General features: G+C 36.9%; 1 protein-coding gene across 2 annotated transcripts; it reads right to left on the bottom strand.

Annotated features, from left to right (window-relative positions):
• Positions 1-383: 383 nt before the first annotated feature.
• Positions 384-11,065, bottom strand: LOC141444110 (uncharacterized). 2 transcript variants are annotated; one of them, XM_074109542.1, is made up of 3 exons: positions 10,904-11,065; positions 7,071-7,358; positions 384-2,667 (listed from the first exon to the last, which is right to left on the bottom strand). In XM_074109542.1, exons 2-3 carry the CDS (start codon positions 7,339-7,341, stop codon positions 392-394), a joined length of 2,547 nt encoding a protein of 848 aa, XP_073965643.1. In that variant the 5' UTR covers positions 7,342-7,358; positions 10,904-11,065; the 3' UTR covers positions 384-391. The 2 variants fall into 2 exon arrangements, with proteins under 2 accessions (XP_073965643.1, XP_073965644.1); XM_074109543.1 differs by lacking the exon at positions 7,071-7,358.
• Positions 11,066-13,138: the final 2,073 nt, after the last annotated feature.

Below are 13,138 nucleotides of genomic sequence, written 5' to 3'. Positions count from 1 at the left end.
GGTTTATTTGGGGATTTAGCTTGAATGAGTTATTGGGTTGAGGACGGAAATTTGGTGTAGAATAGTACCAAATATTGATTTAAAGCATTAGTAATTATAATTACGAGTATTAAGTATACATTTAGATAATTATATATGGTCTTGATATGCGTCCTTGTTTGTTGCAACCAAAATAAACGCCGCTCACACCCTTTGATACCCCACAACTATGTGTGATAATTAATTTACCTACAGATGAACTGTATTCTAAGATACCCGAGTCCTAAAACATTAGTCCCTGTAATATACGCTATATATAAAGTTAATCAAATTATAGAAAACCACATGAAATCAGATACTTATTATTAACATTTAAAACTTTTATTAATCATTAAACAGCATACAAAGACGTCTAAAGTGGTTGAGCTATCAAAAGAACGAATAAATAAAACAAAATGAACACGAAAAAAAACACCGGAACACTGGTTAAGACAAACACATTTTCTTTCAAAAATTTCCAAATTACAGAAATCTTCAAGAATGTTGGGTGCTGTATGTGTAGAACTTTAGCAGATGGCCCTTCCACAGTTTCTTCATCAGTTAAGGTGACCACGTCTCCTCTATTAGGGATATTCATCACACCAGGGGGTTTTAAAACCTCGAAGGAGTGTTCGATAAATTTTGAGCTACTCTGGTGAGAAACAGCAGGGCAAATCCTGCCACTTACAGAGCGATTCTTAAACAACATCAATTCGTCTATCAGTTGACTTTGAACTAGATTACATTGCAAACCTTGCTCCAGTTTGCTTGGTGCATCTTCAGGGCAAACCTCTTTCATTGGCTCGTCTGTGTCACCTGCATTATTCACGGTTGGCGCTGTTGGAACGAAACCAGCTTCTACGTCTTTTTTAGCGTTAGCTTTGTTTAACATTTTGAATGTGTCTCTCATTTCCTGAATAATTCTTTCGCTGAGCGACTCTTCGATTTTCTTAGCTGTTGAGTCTAGGGCTATGAGCAGTTTCTCCCAAAGTTCGGACAAATTTGATGGATAATTATTACTCAATTCTTCTGTTCGCTTTACGTTCTCATGCTTTCCTTTTCCTTGCAGAATATCCGTAATTGCTGCTTCATTCACCAAATTCAAATCTGTTTTTGGTTTAATAAAGCTGACGTTTAATTCTGGGCAGAAGGATTTCTGAGTTATGTTGTTAGGAATCATTCTGTTAACATTATTTTGATCATAAGCGGTAGTATCTTCATCTTTAGGGTATGTATAGTTATGACTTATTTTTTCCGTTACAATGTCGTCATTTGGATAATGATTGGAGTTGTGAGATATTATTTCAGGAAATATTCCTAGATTTATAACCCTGTCTATGAGACTTGAATTAGTTGCACAAGGATCAGCTTTGGCAAATGTGTCCTGGAATAGCTCATCTGGTCTTTCAATTTGAACTGCGTTTTCGGAAATGGAGTCATTATCACATTTGTTGAAATATGAGCTCGTCTTAGCATTATAAAAAGTATATTCTTCATCTGATGCTTCTGTTGTTGAAAGCCTTGAATCACCTTCAAATCTTTCTGTGCTAATATCACTGACAGTTAAATCCATATAATTATCACAAATGGCTTTAGATGACACTTCACTCACGGGATCGGACGTCAACGGGACTGGTTCGATAAAAGTTTCTGTGCTTGTCAAATTTTGGTGCATTATAACTGTGTTGCTGGGCATCGTTCTGATATTATGTTCAACAGCGAAGGTGCCGCTTTGTATTACAGCTCTCGACACATTAATCACAGTTTTGAACGTCTCATCAGGTAATATGCGGATAACAGAATTCATACTTTCGGATTTAGACAAATCACATTCTGTATCCTTAACACTGTTATTGCTTTCTTTATATGTTAAAGTGTCTTGACTGATGTAACTAAAAAATGACTCATTAGCAGTTATGAATGATGCTGACGCTGAATCTTGGTTGCTCATGCCTTTTATGTGTTGATCTTCAATCAAATTTTCTTTAGCAGAAACTTTTTCTAGAATTCTGGATCTAGACAACATTTTAGAAATAGACTCAGATTGGATTTTATTCGATATTGTGTTGACATTCATGTGTTTCTCCCCAAAGTATTTACATAATTTTTTATCCAGTCTCTTCGAACCCTTTCGTTTATTGTAAACCACTTTTACTTTATTTAAATCTTTGCATTTGTTTTGTTTATTACTTGTTCTTTGCTTTAGACTCTTACGATGACTGGACCTCCCAAAAACCATTTCTGGGTTTTCTATTTTCTTAATCATGATGCATTCTTCCAAAGATGGAAGTTTTTGCTCTAGATCACCACCCTCATCTCTATCGCACCCTGCATAATTAAGTGAAGTTTCTGGCACAACTGAATCACTTTGGTTTTCTCCCATTTCACCAGTAGAATAATTACTGGTCGAAACTTTCGGTGTGATAGTATGATCGCTTGCCTTTGAATTTTTACTACAGCAAATTTTCTGCTGTTCAGTTGCTAAATTGTCATACGTTTCTTGAAGTGCAAAGGCTATGATAAAAGAAGGTTCTTTACTCGGATACCTCGTGACCGATTTGAGTCTCTTTAGTGGATGATTTTTTGATGGACGTCCATTACGTTCTTTGTTAGTTTGCATTTTGATATTTTCACAATTAACACTGGACACTGAAACAAAGTAAGATTTAGGTGACCCTCGGTGATTCAGTTAAAAAATAACCTATTATCGAAAAATTCGTAGTTGTAGTGAAACATTATATTTGTCCTTAACGGTGAGTTTTTTTGTTGATTAGCACTTGTGGCATAAGACTTTGTTTAGGTTGAAACTTGCTGATAATTGTAAGAAAATAATAAATGTTCCCAAAGTACAGGTCGATTTACAAGAGCTGACACGGATAAATGATAATGTCTACCGTGTGCATCACAAAATGACTAACTAAATATACGCTGATTCAACCGCCCAAATGCAGTGTTAAATAAAAACCGGCCAAGAGCGTGTCGGACACGCCCAAAATAGGGTTCCGTAGCCATAACGAAAAAATCAAGTAATATTTTTCTAAGGATTTCGTATTTCATACGGAATCTTCCAAGTTTAGGTATATTTTATACCTTAGACTGCTATTTACTCATAAACTACTAATAATTCTCAAGCAAACTTAGCCGTTATAGTTTTCCTTAAAAGTTTGATATACTTACTACCATCCTTAATTTTTTCCAATTTTTCCACCCAGGTTTAGATTTTAGAGGGGGGGACGCTCAATTTTAATGAAAATTTGCACTTTAAAGTTGAATATTTCGCAAACAAATCACTGAATCGAAAAACCGTCTTAGCAAACCCCTAATGGTTTTAAAATACCTATCCATACCCAACACTACAGGGTTAGATGAGAAAAAAAAATCATCCCCACTTTACGTCTATGGGAGGTAACCTAAAAAATTTTTTTTTGAATTTTTAATTATACCATTTTGTCGGCATAGTTTACCTATATATCCGTGCAAAGTTACAGCTTTCTAGCATTGATAGTCCCTGAGTAATGCCGCGGACGGACGGACAGATAGACAGACAGACAGACAGACATGGCGAAACTATAAGGGTTCCGTTTTTGCCATTGTGGCTCCGGAACCCTAAAAATGAACAATGTAGAGCTTATTTTTAGTAAAACACTTTATTCAGCGAAATATTTAAGCGTACCTACCTACGTTCGAAATGAAAGCCACGAAACAAGTTTTCACTCGCGCATAGCTTCACGTCTTTCTCCCTGTCTTTTCATTCACTCCAACTCAGTCATTCCATAATCTTACTCGATAAATCGATAATCGTTCACAGAGACCTGCAATTCGTCATAATGGTTTGATTTATGATGTAGACAAGGAATAAGGATAGGTTTTGCGAATTTCTCTCAGAATATGGAATTCGGCAAACGAAGCAATGCTACGAGAGTATTTCTCAAAAAGTTGGCTAGTCACGAAATTGACAAGAAATCAGTTTTATCAATAAATTTAAATTACTAACACTAAGGATGAGATCATAAAGCATAAACTGCATAAAACATCCAAAATTTCTAGACGTCAGGAAAACGTCACGAAATCTTGCGAGGAAAAAATCGTTATTTGAGAAACTACATCGAAACTTTCTATTGGATCCAGCAACAAAGATTATCTGACTTTGTATTACCTTTAACACTAGGTTTTGTTTTTGTATTATATTTAAACACAATATTACTTATTTTTTGTGTGTCAGGAAATATTTATTTTTATTTTTATAAGTGGACAGCTGAAAATGGACAACTTTTTGAGAAATAGTCACGAGCGTAAGTAAGCTGGTGTAAAATATATTAGTAAATAGTATATTCTCTGGGTATACTTTAATTACTCAAGGCATGAAAACAAATATTTTTATTATGTGACTTTTATTACAACGTAACAATAAAACAAAGTAAAAAATCAAAATCCCAAATCAGATAATTTTAAATGTACCAATGTGTTATTGCCTCCAGTTGTTGTAGTAGTCTTCTTCGGTAGATTCTTTTTGATAACTGATAGATAAAATACACTAAGTATGATTATCACTGGAATCCAGATAATAAGGCAGTAGAGAAAACCTTCGTAGAAACCAACGCTTCTTCGGCATTTGGGACACACATCGCAGACGTCTTCACAATCAATTAAATTCCTTTCGTCTTCTTCGGGGTAATCGTCACCGTAAGGTCCACATTTTCTTGGACAACGCAGATCAATTGTCCGTATTGATTGAGGTGGTATAATTGTTTTTGCAGACGATGCACAACACTTGGTATCGCATGGGCGGCACGAGCTTGGAACGGATGAGCTGCAGTTAGAAGTCTTGACGCGACAGGGTTTCCGAAACAGACCTTCGCAGTAAAAGGCCATCAATTTACGATTTTCTTTCTCATTTGTTACTTCGAATAGCGATTTCGATTTTGGGAAGGAACACGTTAGCCCTACGTCGTTCGGGCCTGTTGCGTTGTTCCCCAGTGAAGTCATGTCTGTAACTTTAAGAATAGACTCACTCTCTATGAACCGATAAGTTGTGCTTTTAGCTGTTAATCTAACATTAAGTTCAGTTTTGTCAGATTTTTTGGGTTCTTTTTTCAATTTAAAGTCTGCATGAACATTGTTTCTTATAAATTCATCTGACATTTGTATACCTTTAGATTTATTCTTGCTTTCTTTTGATACAATCGGAGTTTGCGAGCTATCACTGGACCTTATGGTAGATGTAGTAGGATTATACAAAACTGTGGTTTCCACTGGAGGCTTTTTTGATGTCGTGAAGTTTTTCTCTTGCAAGTGTACGCTCATCAACTTTTCCGTTGTTACTGCCAAACCTTTGATTACACTTTTTAGCTCATTTATTTCGTGAGAAATTTCTAGACCAGCCGTGATGGTAGAACAGTCCGAAACTTTGGAAAGTTCTTTATTCTTCTTATCATTATTGATAGAATCACTTTCAGGAACGAGAATGTATTTGGCTTCACTCATTGCACCATCTAATAGTGTTATAATCTCTGGTGCACCTTTGCTCTCTAGGTTTGTACTTCCGTTTTTCGAAAGTGCTTCGGTTTCTATAGATTCAATAAGCGTGTCGAGTGTTCTACGGTTTGTTGTCAGTTCAGTTTTAGAATTGGTGAGGGTTTCATCAATGTTGATTTTAGCTTCTAAGTTTGAAGCCGCATTTTCAATAATTGGAAAAACATTCACTTGAACATCAAGCCGCATGTTCTTATCGCCATCATGTTTGCTTAAATGCTTCAAAATGCTTTGAAAATGATTTAAAAATTCATTACTCTCTGCATTTATTCTATTTACTCTTTTATATAAATAAGTGAAATGTCTAGATTTGATATTAGCTGTGTTAAAAGTATTATTTTTTATTCTTTTACATTTATTATATGTTCGTTTTCTCGAAGCTCGATTAATTTTAGAATAAACCTTTTTGCGTAGGATATTATTTGGAGTATTCGATGTAACAATTTTTAGAGGAGGGAATTCAAGACTTTGGCTTATAAAATCAATCGTTATCATAGGATCACTGCGATCTTTCTCACTTAATACATCTGATTTTAAATGAGCTTCACAGTGTTTATCTTCGCGGCTTTGTGTATTACATTCACTGCTTTCCGACTCGCCATTGGTTCCTTCAGGTGTAGAACTATATTCGGTCATTGTATAATTATCACTCATCAAAAACACGTAACTTGGACTTGTATCACCATAAATGCTTTTTACTAAACTGGGTACAGTATTGCATCCTTGTTTTTGAAATGTATCACCCGTACTAATATTTTTCATGGCAAATTTGGATTTTGTTTTGCTCTGAGAATCTGGCATCCGACATTCAAATGCAACTTTTTTTGATAAATTTTTCTTTTGACTATTGTCAATTTTGTAAGTGGCACAGCGTTTAGTTAGAGACCGTGAGGACATAACCAGAAGGTCGAATGTGGATGAACCTGCGAACAATTCTTTAGGTTTCAATAATGAAAGATAAACATTCTGATTTATCTTCCTCACTCTATAAAGAGCGTTGTCGTTTGTGTCTTCGCTGTTCAAAGAAGACTTTTCAAAGTCCCTTGGGATACTCAGTGTAGATACCAGCCTAACCTTTTTGCATCGAAAGGGAATCGTGTAGCGCGAGAGCTTTCCCACAAACTTCACCTTCTCCTTGCTTTTCATTGTCGACGAACATTTCTTTGGTTCCTTCGGTTTATTGTAACATTGGGGACGATTTTTACCAATCTTGCTACGGTAAACAAATGTTGAATGCGAGTTTTTTTCCTTCGTATCATTTCGTTCTAATTTGTGCAGCAGTGAATCGCGGACAGTATCCAGTTTTGGAAAATTCTCATTTATATTCTCTAAAATGTTTTCACATATCCATTTATTAAGCAGGTCTTTGAAATTATCTACTATTATTGAAACTACATCTATATTCTTTAGAGCAACTTTAGCTCCTGCTTCGGGATTTTGCGTGCTATCGCCAGAAGCCGAAGAATCTTCAGTGTTTTTAACATTAGTGAGTACTGAAAACTTGGATTTAGAAGACGTACCGCGATGTGAATATTTTATTCTCTTCCTTACATAATTTCTCAGCATACACACATTTGTCTCCACGGCTAGATCTCTCTTCTCTTTCCCACATTGCGTGCTAAGCGTATTCGTTTGTGATATCTCTTTCTTCAACTGCTGTATACCGCTCTTGGTGAATATCTGGGAATGACCTGAGTAAGTTTTAGAGCGTGTCCGGATGGTGCTTATAGATTTCTTGTAGAGGACTCTAGTGTCTCCTTTGTCACCGAATTCATTGTTCCTTTTCCCCATGATTGAAAGGCAGCTGTCTGGAACCAAAAATATTTGTACTCTATTCATATTATTTCATTGTTGATATACGTAATGCACACGTCACATAAATTAATGCAACTTCAGCGAAACTTGACTTAAACCTTAAATAAATAGAAAAAGAAATAAATATTGATACACAGACATTTGTTTTGATACACGTTTTACTTGTACGAGAAGTAAAATGCGAGTGTTGGTTTGTAAAATATTTGCTTTTGTTGAAAATACAGATTTATTGGCCAAATAACGGTCAGAACGTAATGGTAAAAACTATAGTCTTGCAAAGACGAGTGAAATAAATAATACAACGCTGACATTAACAATGTTTTGCGAAAATTTTAAAGTTTTTTAACTAGTCAATGCGCTTTCGATGGATGATTTTCAACGATATGATCTTCCCAAATACCAGATGTAGGGCTGCTTCTAAACGTAAACGGACTCAGCCCCGAATGTTCGGTAACAAACGATTATAACATAAAAGCACAACCCGAATGTTAATGGCGCTGTCGCTCGGGACTAGTCGATTTTCTCAGTTTTCATAAAGGAAAGAAAGAGAAAGCCGATCCTTTGTTTCGAATTCCGAACGACATGTAGCTAGTTTAAGTCTAAAGCCCAGTTTAGACTTGCGAGAAAAATCGTGCAAGTTGCAGTACATTGCGAGGCCGTAAATCGAACAAGAACGAAGTGCTTTGGGCTTATAACTACTAAATTTTATTTTACATCTTTATCAATATTCCCAGATCTCAAAATATCTTGGTCTCAAAATACCTAAATTGCAGAATGCCTTATTTATTTTCTTAAAACACCGGAACCTTAACATGGCCGAATTTCAAAATACCTTAGTCTCATAATGCCTAAACTTCAAAACACTTTCATGGCAAAACAACATAATACTAAGCATAAAATTAGGGGTATTAGTGAATAAGGTATTATGAAATTTAGTGGTTTTAATCCCAAAGCCACGAAGTAATCAACGAAGCGCCGCTAATTTATAATGCGTCAATCAACTTCTTAGTGTTGTTATTCTGTTCCGTAACCCACGAGACATAAGAGATACACTTTCTTAGAAAAATGTTAACAATGCATAATACTATTAGCCTGCTTAGAAGATGAGTCATGAAGGAATTGCCCTAAAACTGTCACAACTACTAACTTTCAGTTTATTTGTACCCCATAAAAATTATACTTTGAATAAGTAACTCATGGCAACAAGCTAGGTACCCTAAAAAGGCGATTGATCCTAATGCAACTTGAGCGATTTTTCTTGCAGGACTAATAAAATGAACTCAAGTACCACTATCGAGTGCATTACGACTAGGCCTAGCGGTGCGATGAACGTTTTCTCTGTACATTGCGTGGTCGCTACTGTGGCCGTGCAGTGGTAACCTGGCAGCAAGTAATGAACAGACAACATTCTCACCGTGTCGCCGAGCGCGCCTACCCATTTCCAGGCCGACAAATGTCGAACCAAACCGAATGTAAAAGCACCAATATAATAATGACAATTCAAATAATTTCAAAAAGCTAAGGTGTCAAAATATAGATAATGTGGGTGAAATTCCTCTATATCCTTAAATAAAGAGTTTAGAATTTAGAATAGAGGGATGATCAAAGTAACGACAGAGTGACATCAGAATCGTCTGTGTAGCAAAATGTCCAGCGACGTAAATTGATCAAGAAAATGTCCTCACTAGCATAACATCCATACCGCAAAGGACAAAATATCAATTTGTTTGTGTTGCATAATGCCAAAACCGCTGTCACCAAAAAAACCAAAGCGTTCTAAAATCATCCGTCTAAAAAATAACATAGTAAATAATAGAAAGAAAAAAAAGAAAAAACATTTATTCGTGACAATTACACAAAATAAAACAGAAGAAAACGAATAAATTACTTATCGCGGTCACAAAATGGTCCCAAATCAGCATAATTCCGTCTTCCTTTGTGACCATAATAGTCTAGAAATTTAAATTAGTTTAATAATAAATAAATAACCATTCACATATTTGTATAGAGCTGGTTTGATTAGAAGTGAAATTAAATGTTTTCGACGTTTTGGCGATTTTGGCGTTCAGCTTTATGGGCGACATTTAGTAATTTAAATTTACGTATAGGACGATTTGAATATTGGACATTTTACAAACTTACTTACACTTGTTCCTATCTGGCCATGCCCATTCACTTTTCAAAAGCGCACTCATTTAGTATGTATATTATTCAACTACGGAACCCTACCCGAAGCATGACTCGACATGCGCTGGCCCGCCGCGGTTTTATTAAATTTAAAGATTTATTAATACTACTAAGCATTGGTCATCAATTGAGAAAGTGCACCTTCTGACAAAATATGTCTTCTGAGAATGTGCTCCATCTGAGAAAAAGCACTTTTTGAAAATGGCATCTTCTGAGAATATGCACTATTTATGAAAGTGTACCCTATTGGGAAGAACACGCTTAGAGACAGAGTACGTTCCGAGAAAGTGATCCTTTTAAAGAAGTGCACTTTTAGAGATAGCGTACGTTTCGTGAAAGTGAGCTTTTCGAGTCTGACCCGATTAATAGAGGACGCTTAAAATCAGCGCTAACTTTAGCCCTTGATCAATGTAAAGCGAGATATCTTTGTCGGCGGCCGATCGTAAAATCCACCAGATCACGAAATTTCTAGGCATATCATGAAATGGCGCAATTTCACGTTATGCCTAAAAGTTGGCCAGGCATATCACGATGTGCCTGAGAAACAATACGGCAGATCGATTAGAGCAACGCATTCGTCGATATTCCTAGCTCTATATCGGGCACATCGTGATATGCCGAAAAAAAGAAAAAATTAGGTACGACGAGCGAAGCGAGGAGTGGTTAGTATTAATTGTGAACACAGAACCGATATGGCGGCATTTCATGATATGCGTAGAAATTTCATGATCTGCCTAAACTGGCCAAATCATGAAATGGCGGCGTTTTATGATATGCCTAGGAATTTCATGATTACGTCACTAGGCAAATCGTTAAATGTTGAGTTTTGAACGATATGGCGGATGGCCCTTAGCCAATTCATGAAATGGCGCCATTTCATTATATGCCTAGGAATTTCGTCATTTGGCGGATTTTACGATCGGCCGCCGACATCTACACCGCTTTCGCGCCTCTCAAAAGGTGCCATCATAATTTTATTTGGCACTGGAAAATGTAAAATGGCGCTCCTTGCCATGTGGCGCCGTTACTATATATTTATCATCCCTCTATACTATAATATGAACTCTTGTCTTCAATAAATGTATGACCATTAACTAGAGCTGTGGATAACGCTCATTTCGAGGCAAGACTCGAACTCTTAAGACTCCATAGTCTTAAAGACTCGGCTATATTTGTCTCTATTTATTTCAAATTGGATTATTTTATGCCTATGGATGCAAGAAACCTTTGCGGCCTTTGAGTCGTTAAGCCTCGAGTCTTTAAGCCTCGAAGTGAGTGTTTTTCACAACACTACCATTAAAGCTGTTATTTTATACAAAGTATCTAATTTAAAATATCAATTATTACTTACATTCATTTAAGACAATATCGTTTCATGTCGTCAAATAAATACGGAATTTTGATTTTGTCCTGAAATTTCGGCAATTTCATTTATATTTTAATCAAATTATGTAGTCAACATGGAAATTTAGCTATTGACATAGGTATTTAGCCTGGCGGATATATTTCTTCTTTGACTTATTGTCAATATTCTGCCAGGAGTACTTATATTTTGACTATGAGATAGTTTGTATTCATCGATCTCATTGTCTATTCTGACTTAGCCTGCGTTTCCACCAGAGAAGTACGAGGATGTGTTGCGTGCGAGCACAGGCTGTGACGAATGTGTTTTCATGAACCAATTATATTTATATTTTATAGGTAAAGGAAAGCCGTGGTGGCCGTGTGGTTTGACATATGGCCTCTCAAGCAGAGGGTCGTGGGTTCAAACCACGGCTCGCACCTCTGAGTTTTTCGAAATTCATGTGCGGAATTACATTTGAAATTTACCACGAGCTTTACGGTGAAGGAAAACATCGCGAGGAAACCTGCACAAACCTGCGAAGCAATTCAATGGTATGTGTGAAGTTCCCAATCCGCACTGGGCCCGCGTGGGAACTATGGCCCAAGCCCTCTTGTTCTGAGGGGAGGCCTGTGCCCTGCAGTGGGACGTATATAGGCTGGGATGATGAGGTAAAGGAAACGTTTCAATTGGTTAATGAAAACATGGTACGCGAGGATGGGTCCTCCACAGCAAAGCTTTGGGGGAAACAGCTGAGCGCAGCGAGGATAGGTAAATTATAGTTTATTTAATCAGGCGTTACATTGCGGAGGTTTCATATCAATGAACTAAAAGAAGGTCGCGGGTGAGCAAATAAATTCTCATAGTTCTTTTTTTGTTACGTAAAGGTACCGCCTAAGCAAAAAATGTACACAGTTATTTGTAAACAGTATTACCTAACTTAGAACTGCAAGGATGACCTAGTCCCATTCAGAAGCGACTGGCAAGACCTAGCTGCCGACAGAGGAAGTTGGGAATCTGAAAGAGAAGACTTGGCCCATCAGTGGGACATAGAAAATGGACAAAAAGGTTAGTTTTTTACAAGCTTTTATCTGTCTGTAATCAAGTAGTCAGATTGACTTGAAATTCGGAATACTCATGTAAATCGCGTGACAATACAATAACATAGTAGTGACATCCTGGTATTCCGGCCAGGATCGTCTCCGCAGGACGGAACTCTTCAACGGTTAATGGCATCGATTTGAAATTTGGTATGCAAATGTAGTTTTAGTGACAATGCAAGTACCGTCAACAAAAAGTACAGTCAGCAAAAAAAGCTTGTATTAAATTTAAAAATGTTTTTTTTAAGGTTAGGTTATTTTTCAACACATATCATTAGCAGGACTAATGGGAGTGTTTGCTTACCTTAGCAATAAAACATTCAGGTAACAGGTTAACAAACTTAAGGGTCTACAGATCTACTACAGAGAAAATCTACAGATAATCCATGGATTAACAGCATGCCTGTTAATACAAGATTGAAACTGATGCAAACTGTAATCAAAGTTCGAAATTCTACTCCTGCCCAATTACTCTCACTAATTTGAGAACTACAAATCCCTTAATACTAAGTCTGAGTTGCGTTGTTAGTCAAATTAGTGACGGAGTATGTGACATTATTATTAGCCGTGGTGGCCTAGTGGTTTGAGTAGCCGTGGTGGCCTAGTGGTTTGACCTATCGCCTCTCAAGCAGAGGGTCGTGGGTTCAAACCCCGGCTCGCACCTCTGAGTTTTCCGAAATTCATGTGCGGAATTACATTTGAAATTTACCACGAGCTTTGCGGTGAAGGAAAACATCGTGAGGAAACCTGCACAAACCTGCGAAGCAATTCAATGGTGCGTGTGAAGTTCCCAATCCGCACTGGGCCCGCGTGGGAACTACGGCCCAAGCCCTCTTGTTCTGAGAGGAGGCCTGTGCCCAGCAGTGGGACGTATATAGGCTGGGATGATGATGTGACATTTTTACTTGACTAACGTCAGGCGTTTTTGGCGTGGAGATATTAGAATGAATGAATGAAAAAAGTTTATTCAACACACATATAATACATAGTTACACACAAAAGTTACAAAAATAGTTGAAATACAAAATATGAAATGAAATATGAAATAAAATATAATTTTGTATGTCTAAGCTCAGCATAGATGCGGACTTCTGGGATGGAGTCAGCGCTGGTCTTCCGGCGGGACCACTTTAGGTATACACTT

The sequence above is a fragment of the Choristoneura fumiferana genome, chromosome 29, assembly GCF_025370935.1.
Source record: "Choristoneura fumiferana chromosome 29, NRCan_CFum_1, whole genome shotgun sequence".
Lineage (NCBI taxonomy): Eukaryota > Metazoa > Arthropoda > Insecta > Lepidoptera > Tortricidae > Choristoneura > Choristoneura fumiferana.
Note: the sequence above shows the minus strand (reverse complement) of the source record. Positions and strands in the feature narration are given on the sequence as shown.

What these genes read in the sequence shown, in the direction of transcription:
- LOC141444110 (XM_074109542.1), bottom strand. Translation starts at nt 7,341, where the DNA reads ATGGGGAAAAGGAACAATGAATTCGGTGACAAAGGAGACACTAGAGTC. An exon ending in AATAAAATATTCACATCGCG is followed by an intron (nt 2,668 to 7,070) that starts GTACGTCTTCTA and finishes ACTTTGTTTCAG; the next exon opens with TGTCCAGTGTTAATTGTGAA.